We start from the raw sequence: 24,086 nt of genomic DNA on the forward strand, positions 1-24,086 counted from the left end.
CCCCTGAGGCTGAACCCTCCCACCCGAGGAGCCTCCCGCAGCTCATGGTCTGTCCCCACCTGCTAGGAGCCCCCCATCCCCTGAACCCCCCACATGCCAGGAGTCTTGCAGAAGTTCTGGCACCCCTAGACCTGGGCTGTGCCCCCCCTTCCTCAGATTCCCCCTGCCATGCTCCATGCAGCTGCATGGGGGAGAGGGGGGGCAGCAACTCACCAGCACCAGAGGAAGCAGCTGATTGTTGGGGGGGGCACAGGTAGCAGGCAGGCAGCCTGTGTGCCCAGATGCCATGCCCTAGCCCCCCTAGATGAAGCACCTGCCCCATATGCTGCATTGGAGGATGAGGGACCAGCTCCCCTGCAATCCAGCTGGGCATTCTCAGCTCTGCCCCCCACCCCGCAGCTCATGGCATTACCAATGTGGGGAAATTCTCAGGCCTTTCTCCCGGTGCTGCCCCCGGCTGAGAGGGGGAGGATACATTCCTCTTCATGCAGCCAGGTCAGCACACCCATCCATCCTGCCTCTCCCCTGCCCCCCGGCACGGGTGCCAGGCTGTGGGGGGGTGGCCTTTACTCCAGGGCCATTAATAACTGGCTCTCAGGCGAGCAGCCGCTGATTGGCAGCTCCTAACGCAAAGGGCCGACGCTCCTTCACCTCCGCCCCCACTTTGCCAGGACGTGGCACCGCAAAGCCAGCAGCCCCGGGGAGGTTTGGAGCCAGACCCCGGTTACCTTTCCCCACGAGCACTAGGTCAGACTCTCGCCCTGGGCACTGGAGCTGGCAGGGGACGGGACACAATTCTCTGCCTCCGTCCTGCTCCGTAGCAGGGGGGACGCGTGGGGTCCACCTCGCAGCTGCCATTGGAGGCAGTACGAACAGGCCAGCCCACAGCAGCCAGAATCCCGTCTCGACCACTCCTGCTTCAGAGGGAGGGACCCGGCGCCCTGCAGGGCAGCGATTCCTCGGCCCGAGGTGCCCTCCTGGCCCCTTGGCTCACGCCCTGAAGCAGGTGGGTGTAGATCCCATCCCAGCTCTGTCGTCCTCCCTTGGGATCCTGGCTGGGATGCACACCCAGCCCCACTGACTGCAATGGGGAGCAACTGAGGGCAGAATGTGGCCCTCTGCAAGCCCTGCCCAGGTACCAGCAGCACATTCCAGCCCCCCGCCAGCTGGCACCGAAACCATCCTCGGAGCCAAGCGAGGTTCATTTTTTCTTTATACGTCGATAGAGAAGTTGGCAGAAAGGACCAGGCCTGGAGCAGGCCAGAGGGCAGCGGCCTAGGGGGAAACACACACAAACAAAATTCTCTTAAAAGGGCCTCTCTAGAGTCACAAGGGGCTCGTCGCAGTCCAGGGGCTGCAGCCTCCTTCCAGCATGGAGGCGGCAGGATGCCTCACTGCTCGGCTAGCGCCTACTGGGTCCGGAGCTGGTAATCTGGAGCGAGAAAGGGAGACGTGGGGGGTGAGGTGGGATCATAACGATCCAAGTGGATCACGCCAGCTCCAAGTGCACCACGGCCCTGTGACCCTTCCCGGAATCCGCCCGTCCTCAGTCGACCCCACCCCCATGGCTGGGGGCTTCCCCCATCTAGGGCTGAGAGGGGAGACCCCAGGGGACCTACCCCGGCCAAAGCACCCCCCAGCTGGGCAGCCCCAGGTGACTCACCCCCGCTCTGGGTGATGTATCGCACCCAGGGCAGCGCCTGGTACCCGCTCTTCTCGATGATCTTCATGTAGCGCACCTGGGGGGCGGGGGAGGAAGTCACAAGGCAGGTGGCTATTTGGTGGGGACGTTCCTGCCCCCCACTGGCACCCCAGCCTCCCTCCAGCTTGCCAGTCACCAGGACCTTCCCCTCTGGCCCCTCAGCCATCCAGAGACTTCAGGGGCACGCTGCCAGCATCAGTCCCCTGGGAGCAGGTGAATTGTCATACAGGGGAAACCAAGGCACAGGCCTGGCCTCCCGTCTCCAACCCACCTGCAGAGTCGCTGCATTTCCCTTAGCCCCAGCCCCCCCAGACAGCCCAGACTCTGTGATAGGGTCGCAGGCTCAGGGAAGAGGAGGGGGAATGAACCCCACGCCTAGCTACTGAGCTGCAGTCCAGGGGGGGCTCCCCATCCGGGGTCCAGCTTCCCCGACGAGTCACTCGCACACAGAACCACCACACAGCGGGTGCGTCCCCAAGCGGTGAGCAGGGGGAGGGGTGATCTCCCCACACCCAAGGGAGGCACTGGCTGCCCACCCTGCCCCTGGGCTTCCCCAGCTGCCCCCCCACATCCTCCAAGTTCTCACCTCCCCACACCCAGCCCCTCTGCAGTGGGGCAGTTACCCCGCTCGGGGGGGGCAGATTGGGGAAGCAGCCACAGCTGGGGCCACACCCAATCAGGCCATTGCTGGCTGGATCTAAGGGCTCAGGCTCACTCCAGCCTGGGCAGCAGAGGCAGCTGGTCCAACCCCCTCGCCAATGATCAGTGGCCATGACAGACTGTCTGCCCCAGGGAGCGGGGGGTGGGTGATGACTGGCAGTAGCCATTGAGGCAAGGTGGGCCTAGAGGCGAGGGGTTCCCCTAGGAGGGGAGAGGCAGAGTGTAGGGGCACCGCTGGGGGGCAGCACCCCAAGGTAAGGGGCACTGGGGGCTGAGGCAGCAGAGACACCGGCCAGCAGGAGGTGCTCAGATGGCTGGAACTGAGCCAATTCCCAGGCAGTGCCATGGCAGTGGGGCTACAGTCAGCTACACCCCCTCACTCCATACAAGCCCCCGACCACTCCTGCCTACCTGGATTCCTGAGACGGTGAAGTAGGGGATCTCGAAGCGGACAGCAATGGGCGGCCGTCCCTCCACTTCCTCCTTCTCCACGCTGGGCAGCCCGAAATGGGCCCGCATCAGGAACTCTTTCCCACCCTGCGGAGACAAGTGCAGCCCTCAGGGGGAAACTAAGGCTACAGATTGCCACAGGGCACCCCTCTACACCTCTCTGTGAACAGCCGGCCAACCCAGGGGATCCATTCGACTACACAGGCAGCAGGCAAGTAACTCACCCAAGGTTACTTAGCAAGTCGGTGGCAGAGCCAGGGATTGAATCCAGCAGTCTTGGCTCCCGGCACCTGTGGCTCTAACCACTAGACCCCACTCCCTTCCTGGAGGCAGGGATTGAATCCAGCAGTCCTGGCTCCCGGCACCTGTGGCTCTAACCACTAGACCCCACTCCCTTCCTAGAGCCCGGGATAGAACCCAGGAGTCCTGGCTCCTTGCCCTTGCCAGTATAGGGGGGAGGGCAGAGGCTGCTCTTACCGGGAACGACTTGATGCTCCAGATGACGATGTTCTTCTCAGGCACGTACTTGGCGCTGCCAACGCTGGTCTTGAACTTGGGGGAGTCGGCGTCGCTGGGGACAGGGACCGAGATCTCCACACTGTTGGCCACCGACTGCTTCTTGAACTGGCCCTTTGCCTTCCCAGGGCATGGGGGGGACGCAGCGTCAGAGGCTTCCCCTGTCACACCTCAGCAACCCCGTGAGCAGGGGCTGGGGCTGGGGGGAGACCAGCCCCTCCTGCTGCTTGCCCAGGAAGGCAGCCGAGTTATTGCACGGAGGAGTTAATTGGTGGGGCTTGTTATCAGCCATTAGCACACTGGCCCTGCAGCCCAAGAAGGGCTAACGGAAAGGTCTCCTGCCCAGGTGCCCGTCCGAGCCACTCAGTCACCCTCCTGCCCCCCAGAGGGAGACCACGTTATCCCCATGTTACAGATGGGGAAACTGAGGCATGGGGCAGCAAGAGTGACACACTCAGGGTCCTGCAGGAAACTGACCCCAGGTCTCATGAGTCTACTGGAGTGTCCTACCCGCTAGGCCCCTCCTGGCGTTCATTCCCCTTGGCAGGCTGGGGTGTTTGGGGGGCTCAGTGCAGGCCAAGGGGAGTCCCCACACCCTGTTAGCTCGGGGGGTCTGGCACAGCAGTGTGAAAATCCAGGGTGGATGCGAAGGAGCAAGGCGCCCTTGGGCCCGGCCATGGCAGGTTCCTCCCGCCCACACCCAGCCCGGGTTCTCACCTTCACCATGATCTCCACGCGGCTGTGGGAGAACTTCTCGATGACCGACTCGATCCAGATGAGGGGCTTCACCTTCCCACAGGGAGGGAGAACAGAGAGTCAGGCAGCCCTGCCCCGGGTGCTGCCCAGGAGGGGGTCACTCAAGGGCCCACAGCAAGTCATTGGGAGAGCCAGGGGCAGAACCCAGGAGTTCTGCTTCAACCCACTAGATCCCCACTCCCCTCCCCGAACCAGAGGCAGAACCCAGGAGTCCTGGCTCCCAGCCCCTTGCTCTAACCACTCAACCATATTCCCTCCAATCTCATGTGTCAGACAGGAGTGGGGGCCCTCCCTGTGGGCCCCCTGCCCACCTGCGTGTTGAGCCGGTAGGACATGAGTTCGAAGTCTCCGTCGGGTGGGATGAAGGAGATGGTGCGGTCGTTCTCGAAGCGCGAGAGCCGCACGCACTGGTGGAACTTGACGTCCTCCAGCTCCACCGACTTGTTCTTGTGGCCTGGAATGCCGAGCAGAGGGGGCAGCTGTTGGGGGGGGCAGAAGGGCTGGAGGGTGCAACCGGATGGTGGGAGCCCTGCAGACACTTAAGATCTCCTGCTCTAGCTGAAAACCAAGGCACAGTTTACGTAGGACCTACAATAACTCAAGGCGCTAGAGGGAGCTCTGCCATAAGTGTGTGTGGGGAGCAACCTGTGGAGTCAGCATGGCCCCACCCCTCCAGACAGGGTGCCCCTCCCCCTCTCTGCCCCAGGCAGAAGGAGCTAACCCCCGGTCGGGGGCACCCCCGGGTACTTACGCCCGGTCAGCTCGAAGAGCATGCGGTCGTTGAGGCCCAGCCGCAGCTCAGGCATGCCGGAGAGAAACACCTTCAGCTTGATGGTGCCCACGATCTCGCTGAGCAGGACGCTGCCATTGCTGTTCACCTGCGGGCAGGAGCACGGTCAGTGGAGGGACCCTGTTCCCCTCTCCCACGCTGACACGGCGGCCGGGCACGGGCTGGGATGGGGGGCTCAGGCAGCCACCGGCCAGGGCAGGGAGCCACACCCGGCGTCCGCTCTAGCTGGGAGCGTCTCTCCGGGGCCCCTTGGCCCGTCTCCCTTGTCACCCCAGCCCCCCTCCGCTCACCAGCAGGTTCACGGACTCGATGACGTCGATGAAAACCTCGTTCTTCTTGTACTTGATGCCCTCGGAGCGCCAGGACACGGCGTTGGTGACAGTGGGGGGCACGTGGGATTTGCCAGTCTCCAGCTTGTTGCCTTGCTGGGTGATGTACCTGGGGACAACGCCCGGTTAAACAAGCCCATCTCCGTCCCCGAGGCATGGCCTTTGCTGCCCACTCTGCCCCTGGCTGGAGATCTCGGTTACCCCCCCAGCCCCGGAGGCCGGACGTCCAGCCCCACGAATCCAACAGGAAACTTGTCTCTGTGTGAGCCTCCGTTTCCTGAGCTTCTCCATTGGCCTTGTTTTCACTCACTGCCTCCCCAGGCCCAGCTGCATGAATCGACTGGCCCCAGGCCGGGCTACTCACTCCTGCAGGATTTTGCTGTCGGTCGTCTGCGGGAACCCGAAATCCATCAGCTCATCCAGCAGCTCGTAGATGACGACAAAGTTGTCTCGGATGCTCTCCTCCTCCAGCTCCTTAAAGTACTCGGAGAAGACCTGGGAGAGGGGCAGGAGCACCAGCCACTTCAGATGCCCCTCGCTTGACCGCCTCTTCCCAGGGGCCAAGGTGGGATCTCCCTCCCCCAGGAATAACCCATGGCCTCACTCTGCCAGCTGGGCAAAGCCATGCCAGGCATGGGGGCTGGGGGCAGGGGAGGGATGACCAAGTGGATCTGTTCTGGGATCACATGGAGCTGGGTGCTGCCAGGCCAGCAGGGGAATGAAGGGGAATAAAGTGGATCTGTTCCGGGATCCTATGGAGCTGGACAGTGCCAGGGTGAGGGGGAATCAAGTGGATCTGTTCTGGGATCACGCAAAGCTGGGTGCTGCCAGGCCAGGGAGATGAGGGGGAATCAAGTGGATCTGTTCTGGGATCCCAAGGAGCTGGGTGCTGCCAGGCTGGCAGGGGGATGAAGGGGAATCAAGTGGATCTGTTCTGGGATCCCATGGAGCTGGGCGCTGCCAGGCTGGCAGGGGGATGAAGGGGAATCCAGTGGATCTGTTCTGGGATCCCATGGAGCTGGGCGCTGCCAGGCCAGGGAGGTGAGGGGGAATGAAGTGGATCTGTTCTGGGATCATGCAAAGCTGGGTGCTGCCAGGCTGGCAGGGGGATGAAGGGGAATCAAGTGGATCTGTTCTGGGATCCCATGGAGCTGGGCACTGCCAGGCTGGCAGGGGGATGAAGGGGAATCAAGTGGATCTGTTCTGGGATCCCATGGAGCTGGGTGCTGCCAGGCCAGGGAGGTGAGGGGGAATGAAGTGGATCTGTTCTGGGATCATGCAAAGCTGGGTGCTGCCAGGCCAGGGAGATGAGGGGGAATGAAGTGGATCTGTTCTGGGATCCCATGGAGCTGGGTGCTGCCAGGCCAGGGAGATGAGGGGGAATCAAGTGGATCAGTTCTGGGATCCCAAGGAGCTGGGTGCTGCCAGGCTGGCAGGGGGATGAAGGGGAATCCAGTGGATCTGTTCTGGGATCCCATGGAGCTGGGTGCTGCCAGGCCAGGGAGATGAGGGGGAATGAAGTGGATCTGTTCTGGGATCAGGCAGAGCTGGGTGCTGCCAGGCTGGCGGGAGGATGAAGGGGAATGAAGTGGATCTGTTCTGGGATCCCATGGAGCTGGGTGCTGCCAGGCCAGGGAGATGAGGGGGAATGAAGTGGATCTGTTCTGGGATCAGGCAGAGCTGGGCGCTGCCAGGCTGGCGGGGAGATGAAGGGGAATCCAGTGGATCTGTTCCAGGATCAGGCAAAGCTCCAATGTCCAAGGCTTTGCTGCTTCCCTGTGCAGACGTCATTGGCTCTCCCAACCCCTCTGTGCTCAGCCCAAGTGGGGTCCCAGGGGACGTGACACCGAGGCTGCAGCCCATCCCCTCTCCCACCCCCCAGCAGGACGTGTCCCCGTTGGATCCAGCGCCGCCCGTGCCCTCACCTCCACCACCTTGTAGAGGAAGGAATAGACCAGCGAGGCGTTGGCATTCTTCATGGTGGTGGCCACCACTGTGGGGTGGGTTAAGGAAAGGGGGGGTCACCTTGGGGAGCAGGGTACCACATTCTGCCCTCGCACCCACCCCTGCCCCAGGAGGACCCGCTGGGGGAGAAGGGTTGGCCAGCTGCCAGTTAGTGCCGGCAGTTTGGGGACATGGCACCGGGAGATCACAGGCTCCAGAGCTTGCAAAGGGGGGGGGTGGCAGCCAGCGCTGGCAGGATACAATACAGGTTGGTGTGCTTGATCCAGAGGAAATGGACTTTGCCGTGGGTCAGCAGGGGCGTCAGGGCCCCCTCCTCCTCTTTCTGCATCAGCAGCGGCATGAAGTGATCGATCTCTGCCATGCTCACGTCCCCCTTGTAGTTCCGGCTGATCAGCGGCTGCGGGACAGAGGGGCTGAGGGCACATGGGGACAGGCCCGAGGGAACCCCCCAGCCCTGCCCCCAGGGGGACCCGCTCCCCACAGCCAGGCTTTGGCCCTGTTCCAACAGGGGCTGAGGACTTTGTGGCCTTTCATTCATTCAGGCGAGTGGCCTGGTAGACTTCTCGCTCAGGGGACCCCCCCCCGCCACGCTCCCCATGCAGTCCCTGCCCCCCATGGCCCAGCAGCCTGGCAGCCCCTCCAGAGCCCAGGCAAGCAGCTCCCAGAGCTCGGTCAGGGTGGGATGAGGCTTTCCTGGGACAGGTTGTTCCCCATCTGCCCCTGGTGGAGCTGGAGCCGGGGCTGGCTGGGCCTTGGGGCTGGCCAGTCTCACCTGGCTGTGGCCGTTCCATGACCTTCCCGGGACCCCAGGTGGACTGGGATGTCCCCCCCCTTCACAGCATGCTCCTCCCCACATCTCATCTGCTAGTCAGAGCAGTGGGGCTGGGAGCCAGAACTCTGGGACGGGAGTGGGGTCTAGTTGTTATGGGGGGGGCTGGAAACAGGACTCCTGGGTTCTCCCCCAGCTCAGGGAGGGGAGAGGGGTCTGGTGCTTGGAGCAGGGGCCTGATGCCAGGACTCCTGGGTTCTATTCTTGGATCTGGTTCTGTGGTCTCCACCCCCAGTGCCTCGGTTTCCAGGGTTAGTTGTTCAGAGCTGGGGCTGGGGTGGCACCAGACCAGGGCAGAGCATGCTGGGGGGGTCTCTCCAGCCTCCCTTTAGGGACCATTTGCAAAGTGCCCCCTGTTCTCCCCAGCTGCCCAGGCGAAGCCGGTCGGGGGCGGGAGGCCTGGGGGGCAGCAGGGCCCAGGGCTCACCTTGCCTTTGAGGTCCAGGACAAAGACAGCAGAGGCTGACATGATCCTGGCCTGGCCTGGCCCCCTCCAGGCCTGAGCACACTGGCCAGGGCTCCCTGCTGCTGCTTCCTCCTTCCTGGCTCCCCGCAGCGTCACCTGGGCCAGGTGAGGGAGCTGCGCCCACAGGTGAGCTGGCCCCTTAAAGGGGAAGTGACACACATCCGCCGACAGGCAGGGGGGAGGCGCCGAGCCCCTGGCACACCTGGGCACCAGGACAGGCAGTGCTTGTGCCCTCCTGTGGATCTGCCCCACAGCTGCCCTGAGCTCTGGGCTGGGCCGGGCTGGAGGAATCCTCTCCGCCCTCCAAGAGTCCAGCGAACTCCCTCTCAGTGCTTAGCCCCAAACTGCTGCCCCCTGCTCAGCCCCTGGGGGGCCATTCCCTGGGGGGAGCAGAGCCCAGCCCTGGGGCTGTCAGCATGTGGGGGTGCCTGGGGGGAGGGGGGAGGGAGCTGGGGGCATTGTGAAAAGATGGGGGGATAGAAGGGGCAGGAGACGGGCTGGCACTGAGGGGAGAGAGGCAGTGGCCTGGGCCAGGAGAATTTCCTTGCTCTGCCGTGGGCCCTGGCCTAGCAAGAATTCCCCAGCCATCCATGCGGGCGGGCACATTCCAGCCCCGGCCCGGGGACCTCGCCAGCCAGGACAATGGGGGGCTGTGCTGGGCAGGCCAGTCCCAGCTGGTATCCAGCCTCCTCTGCGCCGGGCTATGTGGCTAGGCGCTGACGCGTGGCTCCAGGCGTCAAAGGCGGCTTTGTGGAGCTGGATGCGGAGGGACGTGGGAGCCTGGCACGAGCCGAGGAATGCAGGCGGGCGGCAGCTGGAGCCGTGGGAGCTCATGCCTCAGACTCCATTTCCTGCAGAAGATTCTCGCAGGAGCATCTAGAATCCCTGAGCAGCGTCGGGGTCCCCCTGGTGCCGGGCGTTGCCCAGACCCTGACTGAGATCCTGGCCCCCTGGTGCCAGGCACTGCCCAGACCCCGGCTGAGATCAGGGTCCCATCGTGCCAAGCGCTGCCCAGACCCCGACTGAGATCCTGGCCCCCTGGTGCCAGGCACTGCCCAGACCCCGGCTGAGATCAGGGTCCCATCGTGCCAAGAGCTGCCCAGACCCTGACAGATCCAGGCCCACCAGTGTCAGGCGCTGCTCAGACCCCGACTGAGATCCTGGCCCCCTGGTGCCGGGCGCTGCGCAGACCCTGGCCAAGATCAGGGTCCCGTTGTGCCAAGTGCTGCCCAGACCCCTGCCGAGATCCAGGCCCACCAGTGCTGGGCACTGCCCAGACCCCAGCCGAGATCAGGGCCCCATTGCGCCAGGCGCTGGCCAGACCCTGGCTGAAATCCAGGTCCACCAGTGCCAAGCGCTGCCCAGACCCCAACTGAGATCCAGGCCCACCAGTGCCGGGTGCTGCCCAGACCCCTGCCGAGATCCAGGCCCCGTCACACCGGGCACTGCCCAGACCTCTGCCGAGATCCAAGCCCCGTCGCACCGGGCGCTGCCCAGACCCTGACTGAGATCCGGGCCCCCTGGTGCCGGGCGCTGCCCAGACCCCAGCCGAGATCAGGGCCCGGTCGTGCTGGGCCCTGCTCAGACCCTGGCTGAGGTCCAGGCCCACCAGTGCCAAGCGCTGCCCAGACCCCGACTGGGATCCAGGCCCACCAGTGCCGGGCGCTGTGTGGATGCAGCACGAGAGTGATTCCCTAAAGACCCAAAGCCTGGGCAGGGAAGTAGAGGCCCAGAGGGATGTGACTTGCCCAAGGTCACCCGCAGGGCAGTGGCAGAGCCAGGAACAGAACCCAGGTGTCCTGAGTCTCAGCCCAGCGCCCCACAAACTAGCCCGTGCTGTCTCTGTGGTATGATGAACGTAGGTGGCTCCGATACCTCCTCTCCCTGGCCCAGCAGCGGCACTGGACTCTCTGGGCCTTTCCCCTGCTCCAGCTCTCAGCCCGTTTCCTAGTGTGGCAGGTGCCCACCTCCCAGAAACCATTCCTGGCTTGGCACCCCCTTGCCAGCAACCTCAGCAGAGAGGAGACCTGCTCCCTCCGGCTGGAGGAGGCTGCATCACAAGGGGGGGGATGTGGGTACTGGGCACAGCCCCTCCCTGAAGAATGCCCACTCTCCCTCCCAGGAGGGGCCCACTCTGCCCCCCGGGAGCTGGAAGGCAGCTGAACCCAGAGGCTGTGGGGACGATTGCATCGCAAAACCCAAACCCGTGTGGGCGTCCGGCTCAGCTGCTGCTCTGGGGCGGAACTCAGAGCTCTGAGCATCTCCTCCGCTGGCACCAGCCTCAGGGAGAGTCACCCCAGCATTGGGGCCCCCCCCCAAGGTCCACTGCAGCTGAGCTGCCCGGGGGGCTAATGGGGTGCCCGGCTCCAGACAGCGGAGCCCGAGCTGCCAGGGCCTGGCTCCCCCATGAGCAGGGGACTCGCCCTTTTCCAAGGGACCCAAAGCCCTTGGCTGGGACGGGCCCAGTCCCTGCACTGTCCCCATGTGTCCCTCGTGACGTGTTTCCCGAGCGAGCGAGGCAACAGGGGGCACTGGTGCCCCCATTCCGGGACCCAGGGAGCCTGTTCCCATGGGCCTGCACCCCGGGATCTCTTTAGGGGTGTCCCAGGGGAAGCCCAGGAGGTGCAAAGACCAGCCTGTTTGGGAAGCAAGCCCTGGGGCTTGGCAGCACAGAGCTGAGAAGGGATGAGGAGGAAGGATGGGCTGGCGGCCGAGGTGCTGGGTAGGACCCAGGAGATCTAGGGTCAGTTCCTGGCTCTGCCCCAGACTCTCCTGTGGGGCCTTGGGCCCAGGGCCGCCCAGAGGATTCCGGGGGCCTGGGGCCATCGGCGGCAGGCAGCTCCGGTGGACCTCCCGCAGGCGTGCCTGCGAGGGTCTGCTGGTCCCGCGGCTCCGGTGGAGCATCCGCAGCCATGCCTGCAGGAGGTCCACCGGAGCCGTGGGACCGGCAAGAAGCAGGGGACCCCCCGCGCAGCGAAATGTCTAGAGCCGGCCCTGTTCGGCGGCAGGGGGCCCTTCCGTTCTGGGACCTGCCGCCGAAGTGCCCCGAAGACCCGCGGCGGGGGCCTCCCGCCGGCGAATTACCACCAAAGCGGGACCCGCTGCCGAAGTGCAGCCCGCTCTTCGGTGGTAATTTGGCAGCGGGGGGCCCCCGCCGCGGGTCTTCGGGGCACTTCGGCGGCGGGTCCCTGAACGGAAGGGCCCCCCGCCGCCGAATTACCGCCGAAGACCGGGTTGCACTTCGGCGGCAGGTCCCGCTTTGGCGGTAATGCGATGGCGGGGGGTCCTTCCCCCCGGAGCGGAAGGACCCCCCCCGCCGGCAAAGACCGGGTGCGGAAGAAGCTCCGAGGCCCGGCCCCACAAGAGTTTTCTGGGGCCCCCGAGGGAGGGAAGGACCCCGCTCCAGGGGCCCTGAAAAACTCTTGTGGGGGCCCCTGCGGAACCCGGGGCCTGGGGCAAATTGCCCCTCTTGCCCCCCTCCTGGGCGGCCCTGCTTGGGCCTGTTCCTGCATCTCTCTCCGTCCCCCCTCTGTCAAATGAGAGTGACTTGCTGTTCTCCCCCTGGGTCTGTCTGGTCTTTTTAGATTGGAAATATGGACCGATTGTCTGCACAGCGCCGAGCATGACAAGGTCCTGATCTCAGTCGGGGTCTGGGCAGCTCCTGGCATGACGGGGCCCTGATCTCAGCTGGGGTCTGGGCAGTGCCTAGTGGGATGGGGCCCTGGTCTTGGGGTCTGGGCAGCGCCTGGCATGACGGGGCCCTGATCTTGGTTGGGGCCTGGGCAGTGCTCAGCGCGACGGGGCCCAGATCTCAGTTGGGGCTCTCAGCACTGCTGTAATACATATATAATAATAAGGGGCAGCTCAGGAAGAAAACTGAAGCAGGCAATCGCTCTGTGCCAGGCAGTGTGAGCACACGCTGGTGCCAAGCCCTGGGCTCTTTGCCCAGGGACAGAGCCCTCCGTGCTCAGCATGTCTCTGTAATTGCACGGTGTATATTTTGGTGGGTACAAGCACAGTCTGTCGGGGGACGACCCATGGCGCAGCAGGGCCCACGCCCAGGGTAATTGGAGGTGGGCAGCGAACGAGGCAGTTCCAGGCCACTGCCTGCCTTTCACAAGCGTTCTGGGATCTGAGGGAGGCAGCAGGACTGCGGCTTGGTGGGGCTGTGGCTGTGAGTTCTTGTCAGAACAGCCCAGGATCACAGGCCAAGCAGGAAATGTGGTCGGCTGGCTCCTTCTCTGGCTCCTTCTCAGGCACTGACATCAATGTGTACAGCCCACGGGCTCTATAGAGCCATAGGGGCTACGCGCTGCTGAGACCCAAGGAGGAGCAGGGTGGGATCTAATGCAAGGGGTAGGTCCTGGGGGGGTCTCAGTGCCTGGTCCACTGCCCCCTCCCCTTCTGCTGAGCTGATGCCGGGGGTGAAATTAAAAATGAGTTTTCATTTAAAAAAATTCAGTTTGGACTGGTTTGTTCTGACAGGCTGCAGGGACGATGGACTGATGGCCCCATCCAACACAGCTGGGATACCAGGCTATATGGGCCCCTAATAATCTATAGGGCACGACAGGACATGGGATACTGGACTATATGGACCAGCAACAGTCTATATACACCTCTACCCTGATATAACGCTGTTCTCAGGAGCCAAAAAATCTTAACTATGTTACAGGTGAAACCGCATTATATTGAACTTGCTTTGATCCACCGGAGTGCACGGCACTGCCCCCCAGAGCACTGCTTTACTGCGTTATATCCAAATTCATGTTATATCAGAGTAGAGGTGTAGTATGGCAGGCCAATGGACTATGTGGACCAGCAACAGGCTATATAGTATGGCAGGATATTGGACTGTATGGACCTGTAAGTAAGATCCACTAGGGAAGAGCTGTGGATACTGAGGTCTGAGGCCTGGTCCCCTACGCTGCTGCCTAACAAGCTGGCCAGATCTATTCTTCTGTTCCAGACTGGTTAGGTTCTTGTCCGGCGCTCATCACTGTGGTATCGTCTGCAGCGCAGCAGGGGGCGGGCCAGTGGGCCAGCGGACCGGTAATGGCTCAATCCTGCAGGGCAGAGAGGAGGGTGCTGGACTCTATGGCCTGATGGCCCGACCCGGCATGGCATGGCAGACAATAGCAACCAATGATCTGATCTAGGGTGGAAGATGAGATATGTGGAGCAAAGTTCTGATCTGCAATGGCAGGAGGTGCCATACTGGGCTATATGGACCGATGCCCCTCGGGGCTAGCACAGGAGGGAGCTATCTGACTATATGGACTGATGGTCCAGTCCCAGGCAGCAGCAGATGGAATATTGGACCATATGAACTGATGGCAGGATGGGGCCCCTATGGGGCTATATGGTCCTGCCCCAGGGGACCCCAGCCCTGCCCCTCCCCGGGCAGGGGGGGTTTCGTAGCAGGGGCGGGGCGCGTGGCCCCATTGAGGACCCAGGCGAAGGGGGAGCCGAGCTCTGGGGGTGTGGCCTCAGACCCCGCCCCCCGGCGCCCCTCCCCAGCGGGCCCCGGGCTGTGCCGGACGAGCGGCTGCGGCGGAGCAACGCGGGGTGCGTGGGACGCAGCTGCCTGCCGGGGCCAGGCCAGCGATGGAGAAGGGGCCGGGCCGGAAAGACCCGGACGGGGCTTACGGTAAGGGGGGGCTCCGTGGGGCTGTGCCCAGGATCGGGGCCCTCACCCGCCCGAGGGGAGCTGGATGGGGCTGCCCCCATCTGCTGGGCTCAGCGGGGTGGGGGGTGAGCTGGGATCCCCAGTCGTGCCCCACCACCCCAGTGTATTTCTCCTTAGTATCCTGTAACGCCCGCGGGCTCAGCCTCGCATTCCCTCCGGCGCTCCTGAGCTCCCGCGGTCAGTGGGGGACGGTCAGGCTGGGTGCTGTAAGGGGGGGTCAGCCGGAGGCTGTGGGGGGAACCGGGCCTGTTAGCTGGTCCGCTGTGGCTGATGGTGTGTGACGGGGGGACGGGCCCTGTGGGGCTGGGTTCGGCGCGGCTGCTTTGAAAGCAAAGATCCCAGCTGGGTGCAAAGGCAGGAAACCCTCAGTCCGGCCCTGGGCGGGGCAGTGCAGCCGAACCGAGAGCTGCGTCCAGGAGACCCCGTCCCAGATCCTGGTCCGTCGTGCCGGGCGCTGCCCAGATCCTGGTCCCGTCGTGCCGGGCGCTGCCCAGACCCCGACCCAGATCCTGGTCCCGTCGTGCCGGGCGCTGCCCAGACCCCGACCCAGATCCTGGTCCCGTCGTGCCGGGCGCTGCCCAGACCCCGACCCAGATCCTGGTCCCGTCGTGCCGGGCGCTGCCCAGACCCCGTCCCAGATCCTGGTCCATCGTGCCGGGCGCTGCCCAGATCCTGGTCCCGTCGTGCCGGGCGCTGCCCAGACCCCGACCCAGATCCTGGTCCCGTCGTGCCGGGCGCTGCCCAGACCCCGACCCAGATCCTGGTCCCGTCGTGCCGGGCGCTGCCCAGACCCCGACCCAGATCCTGGTCCCGTCGTGCCGGGCGCTGCCCAGATCCTGGTCCCGTCGTGCCGGACGCTGCCCAGACCCCGACCCAGATCCTGGTCCCGTCGTGCCGGGCGCTGCCCAGACCCCGACCCAGATCCTGGTCCCGTCGTGCCGGGCGCTGCCCAGACCCCGACCCAGATCCTGGTCCCGTCGTGCCGGGCGCTGCCCAGATCCTGGTCCCGTCGTGCCGGACGCTGCCCAGACCCCGACCCAGATCCTGGTCCCGTCGTGCCGGGCGCTGCCCAGACCCCGACCCAGATCCTGGTCCCGTCGTGCCGGGCGCTGCCCAGACCCCGACCCAGATCCTGGTCCGTCATGCCGGGCGCTGCCCAGATCCTGGTCCCTTCGTGCCGGGCGCTGCCCAGACCCCGACCCAGATCCTGGTCCCATCGTGCCGGGCGCTGCCCAGACCCCGACCCAGATCCGGGCCCCGTTGCATCAGGCGCTGCCCAGACCCCGACCCAGATTCCGGCCCCATCACCAGGGGCGGCTCCAGGCCCCAGCACACCAAGCGCATGCTAGGGGCGGCACACTGCGGGGGGTGCTCTGCCAGTCGCCGGGAGGGCAGCAGGCAGGGCTCTGGTGGAGCTCCCACAGGCGTGCCAGCGGAGGCTTTGGTGAAGCTGCGGGACCAGCGATCGGCAGAGCACCCCCTGCAGCATGCCGCTGTGCTTGGGGTGGGGAAATGTCTAGAGCTGTCCCTGCCCGTTGCGCCAGGCACCGCCCAGACCCCAACCCAGATCCGGGCCCCGTCGTGCTGGGTGCTGCCCAGACCCCGACCGAGATCAGGACCCCGTCGCGCTGGGTGCTGCCCAGACCCCGACCGAGATCAGGACCCCGTCGCGCTGGGCGCTGCCCAGACCCCGACCGAGATCAGGGCCCCGTCGCGCTGGGCGCTGCCCAGACCCCGACCGAGATCAGGGCCCCGTCGTGCTGGGCGCTGCCCGGACCCCGACCGAGATCAGGGCCCCGTCGTGCTGGGCGCTGTGCAGACCCTGACTGAGATCAGGGCCCCACCATGCTGGGTGCTGCCCAGACCCCGACCGAGATCAGGGCCCCACCATGGCGAGCACTGCCCAGAACCCGACCGAGATCAGGGCCCCACCATGCCGGGCGCTGCCCAGACCCCGACCGAGATCAGGGCCCCACCATGGCGAGCACTGCCCAGAACCCGACCGAGATCAGGGCCCCGTCGTGCTGGGTGCTGCCCAGAACCCGACCGAGATCAGGGCCCCACCATGGCGGGCACTGCCCAGAACCCGACCGAGATCAGGGCCCCACCATGCCGGGCGCTGCCCAGACCCCGACCGAGATCAGGGCCCCGTCGGGCCGGGCGCTGCCCAGACCCCTTGAGTTACAGCTCTCAGCTGCTGTCCCTTCCGGGGAGCCAGCTCTACCCGCCCAGAGCAGCACACGCATACGCAGGCTGATGTGAAGATGGGGGCTGGGAGCACCGGATATGTGATGTTACAGACCATTCATTCCCCCTCGTCCCGCCATTCTGTCTCCTCCCCCTGAGCTGTCAGTCGTGTCCAGTTCCTGGGGCGATGTTCCCAGGGGCTGTTTATCAGAACCAGCCCTGGGCTTGGCTGCCTTCCGGTTTCCATGACGCAGGGCCCCGTGTTTCTAATCAGCAGCACCACTTGCGTTGTTTCCTTCCTCCCAGACTGATGGGGCAGGGGAAAGAAGTGGGGGGGGGGGCATGGGGCAAACCCTGGTGTGGCAGCCCTGTGAGAAATGCGACGGGCCAGACGTGTGCCCACGCTTGCTCTCCTGCACAAGCAGCACTGACAGCTGTGGGGTTGGGGGGAGAGCAGAGTCTGGGGCTTGCCGCACCCCAGCCAGGGAGCAGAGTCGGGGACTGCATCTAGCAGGTCCCAGAAGCAGCGGATTGTCCCCCTTCCAGCTCCTATGCATAGGGGCAGCCAGGGGGCTCTGCTCCGCATGCTACCTCTGCCCCAAGTGTTGCCCTCACAGCTCCCATTGGCTGGGAATCGCGGCCAATGGGAGCTGCAGGGGTGGTGCCTGCAGATGGGGCAGCACACAGAGCCTCCTGGCTGTGCCTCCGTGTAGGAGCTGGAGAGGAGCCATGCCGCTGCTTCCAGGAGCTGCCTGAGGTAAGCGCCACCTGGAGCCTGAAGCCCTGAGCCAACCCCACTCCCACCTCCTGGTTGCCCCTCCCTGGGCCCCAACCCCATTCCCCATCTCTGATCCCCCTCTTACCCTCTGAGCCCCTTGGTTTCAGGCTGGAGCCCCCTCCTGCACCCCAAAACCCCCAGCCCCACCCCAGAGCCTGCACCCCCAGCTGGAGCCCTCACCTCCCCTCCCCGCACCCCACCTCTCCTGCCCCAGCCCGGAGCCCCCTCCCACACCCTGAACTCCTCATTTCTGGCTCCACCCTGGAGCCCGACCCCCAGCCAGAGCCCTCGTGCCCTCCTGCACCCCAGCCCAATTGCATGAGCATTCATGGCCCGCCTACAATTTCTATTTCCAAATGTGGCCCTTGGGCCAAAAGTGCCCCTCCAGCCCCTGATCTGGAGTGTCGCCCCTTTCACTGCACAGCACTGTGCAGCCAGAGGACCAGTCTGGTTATTCCTTGGGGGCGCTCGTTAATGATATTGCTGTGGCTACCAAAGCTTGGTCCTGAGTGGAGCCCCTGGGCCAGGCGCTGCCCAGACCTCGGCCGAGATCAGGGCCCCATCGCGCTGGGTGCTGCCCAGACCCTAACCGAGATCAGGGCCCCATTGTGCCAGGCGCCACCCAGACCCCGGCCGAGATCAGGGCCCTGTCATTGCCCAGACCCTGGCCAAGATCGGGGCCCCATTGTGCCGGGTGCTGTACAAATCTAGACTGGGAAATAGACCCTGCCCCAAAAAGCACAATCGCTAAGCAGCCCCCTCCCCAGTGCCCAGATGCAGGGGGACAAAGTGTGATTTATGGGGCAAGTTTGAACTGAGGAGGTGGTTTCTACCCCCATTCCCCCCCATGGGACAGAACAGGGCTGGGGGGTGGCTCTCACCTTCCTGGTTTATAACAAGCTCTTTCCTCTGTCCTGGTCCCCACCCTGGTGATGCAGCAGGTCTGGCAGCCAGAGACCAGAGCGGTTGGGATGTTGGTTTCGGCCCATGGTTCTGGCTGGTGTCTGGGGTGGGGGTGTTCTCTCCTGGAGGAAGAGCTGTGGCTGGAGCCAGACTGAATCATGCGAGGAGGTTTCTTGGCTCAGTCGGCTGGTGTGACCGGCCGCAGGGCTGGGCCGTGTTCTTCCCCGGAGCCAGCTCTGCATACGCTGCCCTGCAGACAAGGCCCAGGTTGCGTTTTCCCTCCCTGGAGCTCATGGGGGTCAGCTCAGCCAGGCAGAGGCCGTCGGCGCTTTGCCTCCACGCGGGGTTTATGCTGCGCTGGCTAATTCCGGCCCAGACACCTCATTCTGGAGCATATGAACCGTGGCCCCGGAGTGAGAGCTGATGTGCCTGGCCCAGCGGGGGCCTGATCCTGGCAGCGGATGGCTCCGCAATCCACACCTGCTGCAGCCCCTCTTCTCTGCAGATTCCTGCGCTCTCGGTAGGGGCTGCTGCTGCACCCATCACCATGGTATCCGGCCCCTTCCAGCTGGGCACTGAGCAGCATGACCAACACGTCACATGAGGCTCGCTCCCTCATATTCTCTCCCTCGGTGAGCGTACAGGATCCTCAGCCTTTGCCCTGCCCTGGCCCCCAGGCTGGGGGGAGGATGTCACCCTCCAGCAGGGGAGAAATACCCTGCTTTAGGCCAAAGGGCTGGGCCCTCGCCTGGCAGCGCTAGGTTGGCTGGGAAAGGGCAGCCCGGAGGGGCAGAGGTATTTGCAGGGGATGTGTCTCTCTCTGTAGGGGCTCCCAAGGGGGAGCGTGCCCTGCCCCCATCCACGGGGAGCAGCGTGGCTGGAGTCAGGGCTTGCAGCCAGTTCAGTGCAGAATTGGTAGCCCCAGGGGCTGCATTTGCCACAGGGCCGGCCTGGGAGGGGCCAGTCTGGGGCACTTGTCTGTTGGGCCTGGGACGGAGCCCCCAGGCACATTCCATCCCCAGGCCGGTGACAAGCTATTCGCTGGCAATGGCAGTTTGCTCCGCTGGCTGCCCAGAGGGGCTGGGTTCTGGGCTGCAGATGAGGGGTTGGAGGTGCCCTCCCCGTTCCCACCCCCACCAGCTGGCAGCGTTTCAGAGCTGGCATGCTGGGAGGAGGGGTGGAAGTGGGGGGGAACCGAGGCAGGGAGGTGGCTGCCTTCCAGTCATTCAGGACAGGGTGGGTCGCAGCGCAACTCACTCCCCAGGGACACGCCTGGGGAGAGAGCCCACAAAGCCACGTGTCTCTTGCTTTTGATACATGTGGCTTTTCACTCCCAACCCTGCTGTGCATCAACGGGGAAGCCCAGCCCCTGCCTGTGGTCACCTACCCAAGTCTGAGCTCCAAACGGGAGATGGACCATGCAAAGGATAGAGAGCAATCTGAACGCAAGGCCACCCCTGAACCCAACTCCACTGTAAGGCCAGCATGCCTGCTGCGGGGGTTTGCAAAGGGGCCTGCTAACCAAATGCACAGGAAAAGACGGTTACTCACCTTTGTAACTGTTGTTCTTCGAGATGTGTTGCTCACATCCATTCCAGTTAGGTGTGCGCGCCGCGCGTGCACGCTCGTCGGAAACTTTTTACCCTAGCAACTCCAGTGGGCCGGCAGGTCGCCCCCTGGAGTGGCGCCGCCATGGCGCCCAATATATATCCCTGCCGGCCCACCCGCTCCTCAGTTCCTTCTTGCCGGCTACTCCGACAGTGGGGAAGGAGGGCGGGTGTGGAATGGATGTGAGCAACACATCTCGAAGAACAACAGTTACAAAGGTGAGTAACCGTCTTTTCTTCTTCGAGTGATTGCTCACATCCATTCCAGTTAGGTGAATCCCAAGCCATACCTAGGCGGTGGGGTCGGAGTGAGAAGTCGCGGCATGGAGCACTGCAGATCCGAAGGCCGCATCCTCTCTTGACTGCTGGACCAGGGCGTAGTGGGAAGCAAAGGTGTGGACCGATGACCAGGTCGCTGCCCGACAGATTTCCTGGATGGGCACACGGGCGAGGAAAGCCAGCGACGACGCCTGCGCCCTGGTAGAATGCGCAGTTACATGGCCCGTAGAGACACGGGCCAAGTCATAACAGGTCCTGATGCAGGACGTTACCCAAGAGGATAACCTCTGGGAGGAGATAGGAAGCCCTTTCATGCGGTCCGCTACTGCCACGAAAAGCTGGGGGGATTTGCGGAAGGGCTTGGTCCTCTCCACGTAGAACGCGAGAGCCCTACGGACATCAAGCGAGTGGAGCTGCTGCTCCCTGCCTGAGGAGTGAGGTTTCGGGAAAAAAACCGGGAGGAATATCTCTTGGTTGACGTGGAAGGCTGAGACCACCTTGGGGAGAAAGGCAGGGTGTGGTCTCAGCTGCACCTTGTCTTTGTGGAAGACTGTGTATGGGGGGTCTACCACAAGAGCCCGGAGTTCCGACACCCGTCTAGCTGAGGTGATAGCTACTAGAAAGGCAGTCTTCCAAGAGAGGTATAGCAGGGAGCAAGTAGCTAACGGCTCAAAGGGGGGTCCCATGAGCCGGGACAACACCAGGTTAAGATCCCAGGTTGGAGCAGGGGGACGGACGTTAGGGTATAAACGTTCCAGCCCCTTAAGGAATCTAGACACCGTTGGGTGAGAAAAAACAGAGCGACCATCCGCACCCGGGTGAAAGGTGGAGATAGCTGCTAGGTGGACTCGCAACGACGATATGGCCAGACCTTGCCCTTTGAGGGACCAAACGTAGTCTAAGATGTCGGCTACCGAAACTTCCATAGGGCGGAGATTTCTCTCCACGCACCAACAGGAGAAGCGCTTCCATTTGGCCGAATATGTCGCTCTCGTGGACGGCTTCCTGCTGCCCAAGAGCACCTCCCTCACCGGCGTGGAGCAGCGCAGCTCAGAGCCAGTCAGCCACGCAGGAGCCACGCCGCTAGGTGCAGCGACTGCAGGTCCGGGTGACAGAGGGTCCCGTGCTCCTGGGTAATCAGGTCCGGATGAAGGGGCAGGGGAACTGGGTCGGCTATGGTCAGGTCCAGCAGCATGGGGTACCAGTGCTGTCTGGGCCATGCCGGGGCTACCATGATCACGTGAGCCCTGTCCCTGCGCACCTTCAGAAGGACCCTGTGGACCAGAGGGAATGGGGGAAACACATAGTACAGGTGGGTCGACCACTGAATGAGGAAGGCATCCGCTATCGACCCGGGCTCCCTACCCTGAAAGGAGCAGAACGCTTGGCACTTCCTGTTCCCCTTGGACGCGAATAGGTCCACCCGGGGATAACCCCACCTCCGGAAGATGGAGAGGGCGACGTCCGGGCGAAGGGACCACTCGTGCGACAGGAAGGATCTGCTCAATCGATCCGCCAGCGTGTTCCGTACTCCGGGGAGGAAGGAAGCCATGAGGTGAATGGAGTGGGCTACACAAAAGTCCCAGAGTCGTATCGCCTCGTGGCACAGGGAGGAGGATCTGGTGCCGCCCTGCTTGTTGATATAATACATGGTCGTCGTGTTGTCGGTGAACACCGCGACACAGCGACCCTGAAGCTGATGACAGAACGTTTGACAAGCAAGGCGGACCGCTCTCAACTCCCGCATGTTGATGTGTAGCCCCACCTCCTCCTGGGACCACAGGCCCTGCGTCCTCAGGGTCCCTAGGTGGGCCCCCCAGCCCAGATCTGAGGCATCCGTTGTTAGGGACACCGAGGGCTGAGGTGGGTGGAAAGGGAGACCCGCACATAACACGGACTGGTCTAGCCACCAGCCGAGAGAATCTAATACCCTCTGGGGGATTGTGATTAACATATCTAGCGGCTGTCTTGTCGGCCTGTAATGATTGATGAGCCACAACTGGAGGGGCCTCATGCGGAGCCGAGCGTAACCGGTCACAAAGGTGCAAGCCGCCATGTGGCCTAACAGGGTTAGACATGTCCGCACTGACGTCAAGGGGGCTGTCCGCAGTCGTTGAACGATCGCCGACAAGGCCTGGAACCGCTGCAATGGCAGCAAGGCCCTGCCCACAGTGGCGTCCAGGACGGCCCCGATGAATTCCACCATCTGTGTGGGAATCAGGGTGGACTTGTCCGTGTTTACCAAGAGGCCCAGAGTGGCGAACATGCCGGTGATCACACGGACATGGCTGCAGACTTGTTGTTCCGACGTGCCCCGAATCAACCAATCGTCCAGATAAGGAAACACGTGGATACGATTGCGCCGAAGATGCGCCACAACAACTGCCATGCATTTTGTAAACACCCTCGGGGCCGTGGACAGGCCAAATGGGAGGACTGCAAATTGATAATGAAGAGGGCCCACCACGAAGCGAAGGAAACGTCTGTGGCGTGGCCAAATGGCAATGTGAAAATACGCGTCCTGCATGTCGAGGGCGGCGTACCAGTCTCCCGGATCCAGGGATGGGATAATGGTCCCCAGGGATACCATGCGGAACTTCAACTTCACCAGGTACTTGTTGAGCTCTCGCAGGTCGAGGATAGGCCTGAGGCCCCCCTTGGCCTTGGGGATCAGAAAGTAGCGGGAATAAAACCCCTTGCCTTTCTCATTCTCCGGCACCGCCTCTATAGCTCCTTTGCCGAGGAGCGTCTGCACCTCCTGTCGAAGGAATTGCTCGTGAGAGGGGTCCCTGAAGAGGGACGAGGAAGGGGGGCGGGAAGGAGGAAATGAAACAAACTGCAGGCGGTATCCCGTCTGCACCGTGCTTAAGACCCAGCGGTCCGATGTTATTTGGGACCACGCCGGGAGGAAAAACGAAAGGCGGTTGGAAAACGGGGGGGAAGGATCCATTGGGGAAACTGTTACTGCGCCCTCGGGCGCACCTTCAAAATGAAGGCTTAGGTCCAGGCGGGGGCTTAGAGGAGCCTTGGTTCTGCCCCCCTTGGTTCCCCGAATGCCTGCGCCTTCCATTCCTGCCGCGGTGCCTGTTAAGGTCCTGCCGCTGGCGGAACTGGGAATACGGCCTGCGCTGTTGTTGTTGCTGTGGCCGGAAGGGTCTGCGTTGCGTCACGGGTGTGTGCATCCCGAGGGACCGCATAATGACTCGGTTATCTTTCAGACTCTTGAGTCTGGGGTCTGTCTTTTCAGAGAACAAGCCCTGGCCTTCGAAAGGAAGGTCCTGTATGGTATGCTGGAGCTCCGGCGGAAGGCCAGAAACCTGCAGCCAGGAGATGCGACGCATCGTTACTCCCGACGCGAGGGTACGGGCAGCTGAGTCTGCAGCATCCAAAGAGGCTTGCAAGGACGTGCGTGTGACCTTCTTGCCTTCATCCAAGATGGCCGTAAACTCTTGGCGAGCGTCTTGTGGCAGCAGCTCCTTGAATTTGTCTGCTGCCACCCAGGAGTTGAAGGCGTATCTGCTCAGCAGGGCTTGCTGGTTGGAGACCCTGAGCTGCAGTGCCCCAGCCGAGTACACCTTACGGCCGAGGAGGTCCATCCGCCTGGCCTCTCTGGATTTGGGGGCTGGAGCCTCCTGGCCATGACGCTCCTTATCGTTCACGGATTGAACCACCAGGGAACATGGAGTCGGGTGCACATGGAGGTACTCGTAGCCCTTAGAAGGAGCCATGTACTTCCTCTCGACGCCCTTCGCAGTAGGAGGGATGGAGGCCGGAGACTGCCAGATGGTGTTGGCGTTGGCCTGGATGGTTCGTATGAAGGGTAGGGCGACCCTGATGGGAGCATCTGCTGAGAGGATGGTGACAATTGGATCCTCTATCTCCGAGACCTCCTCGGCTTGCAGACTCAGATTTTGAGCTACTCGCCTGAGGAGGTCTTGGTGCGCCCTGAGATCCAGCGGGGGGGGGGCTGTTGGAGGAGGTACCAGCCACCGCTTCATCCGGGGAGGAGGATGAGGAGACCCCCGGCAAGAGAGTGTCTAACGGCGGGTCTCCTTCGGCCCTCGCCTCTGCCTCAGGAGCCAAAGCGGAGTCTTGTTGCTTGGACCCTTCCTCCCCATCCGGGGAGGGAGGGGGGCGAGACAACGAGGCTTCAGGCGCCCTGCGCTCCGCAGTCGCCGGC

The 24,086-nt window shown here is 63.4% G+C and overlaps 2 protein-coding genes across 3 annotated transcripts in view; one reads left to right on the top strand and one right to left on the bottom strand.

Moving 5' to 3' along the window:
- Nucleotides 1-1,205: 1,205 nt before the first annotated feature.
- AP1M2 (adaptor related protein complex 1 subunit mu 2) lies at nucleotides 1,206-18,671 on the bottom strand. Of its 2 annotated transcripts, none has more exons than XM_050925266.1 (12): nucleotides 17,999-18,671; nucleotides 7,409-7,565; nucleotides 7,129-7,196; nucleotides 5,568-5,698; nucleotides 5,165-5,312; nucleotides 4,836-4,962; nucleotides 4,396-4,538; nucleotides 4,046-4,117; nucleotides 3,290-3,448; nucleotides 2,774-2,899; nucleotides 1,664-1,739; nucleotides 1,206-1,432 (listed from the first exon to the last, which is right to left on the bottom strand). In XM_050925266.1, the coding sequence occupies exons 2-12, from the start codon at nucleotides 7,527-7,529 to the stop codon at nucleotides 1,410-1,412; spliced, it is 1,194 nt and encodes a 397-aa protein (XP_050781223.1). In that variant the 5' UTR covers nucleotides 7,530-7,565; nucleotides 17,999-18,671; the 3' UTR covers nucleotides 1,206-1,409. The 2 variants fall into 2 exon arrangements, with proteins under 2 accessions (XP_050781223.1, XP_050781222.1); XM_050925265.1 differs by lacking the exon at nucleotides 17,999-18,671 and adding an exon at nucleotides 8,425-9,343.
- SLC44A2 (solute carrier family 44 member 2) overlaps nucleotides 13,997-24,086 on the top strand; it is a 48,488-nt gene continuing 38,398 nt past the window's right edge. Inside the window, exon 1 of the mRNA XM_050925259.1 lies at nucleotides 13,997-14,113. Within this exon, the coding sequence (XP_050781216.1) occupies nucleotides 14,071-14,113 (43 nt within the window). The 5' untranslated portion in view covers nucleotides 13,997-14,070. The remainder of the gene's footprint in view (nucleotides 14,114-24,086) is intronic.

The sequence above is a fragment of the Gopherus flavomarginatus genome, chromosome 16 (genome assembly GCF_025201925.1).
Source record: "Gopherus flavomarginatus isolate rGopFla2 chromosome 16, rGopFla2.mat.asm, whole genome shotgun sequence".
Taxonomy (NCBI): Eukaryota; Metazoa; Chordata; order Testudines; family Testudinidae; genus Gopherus; species Gopherus flavomarginatus.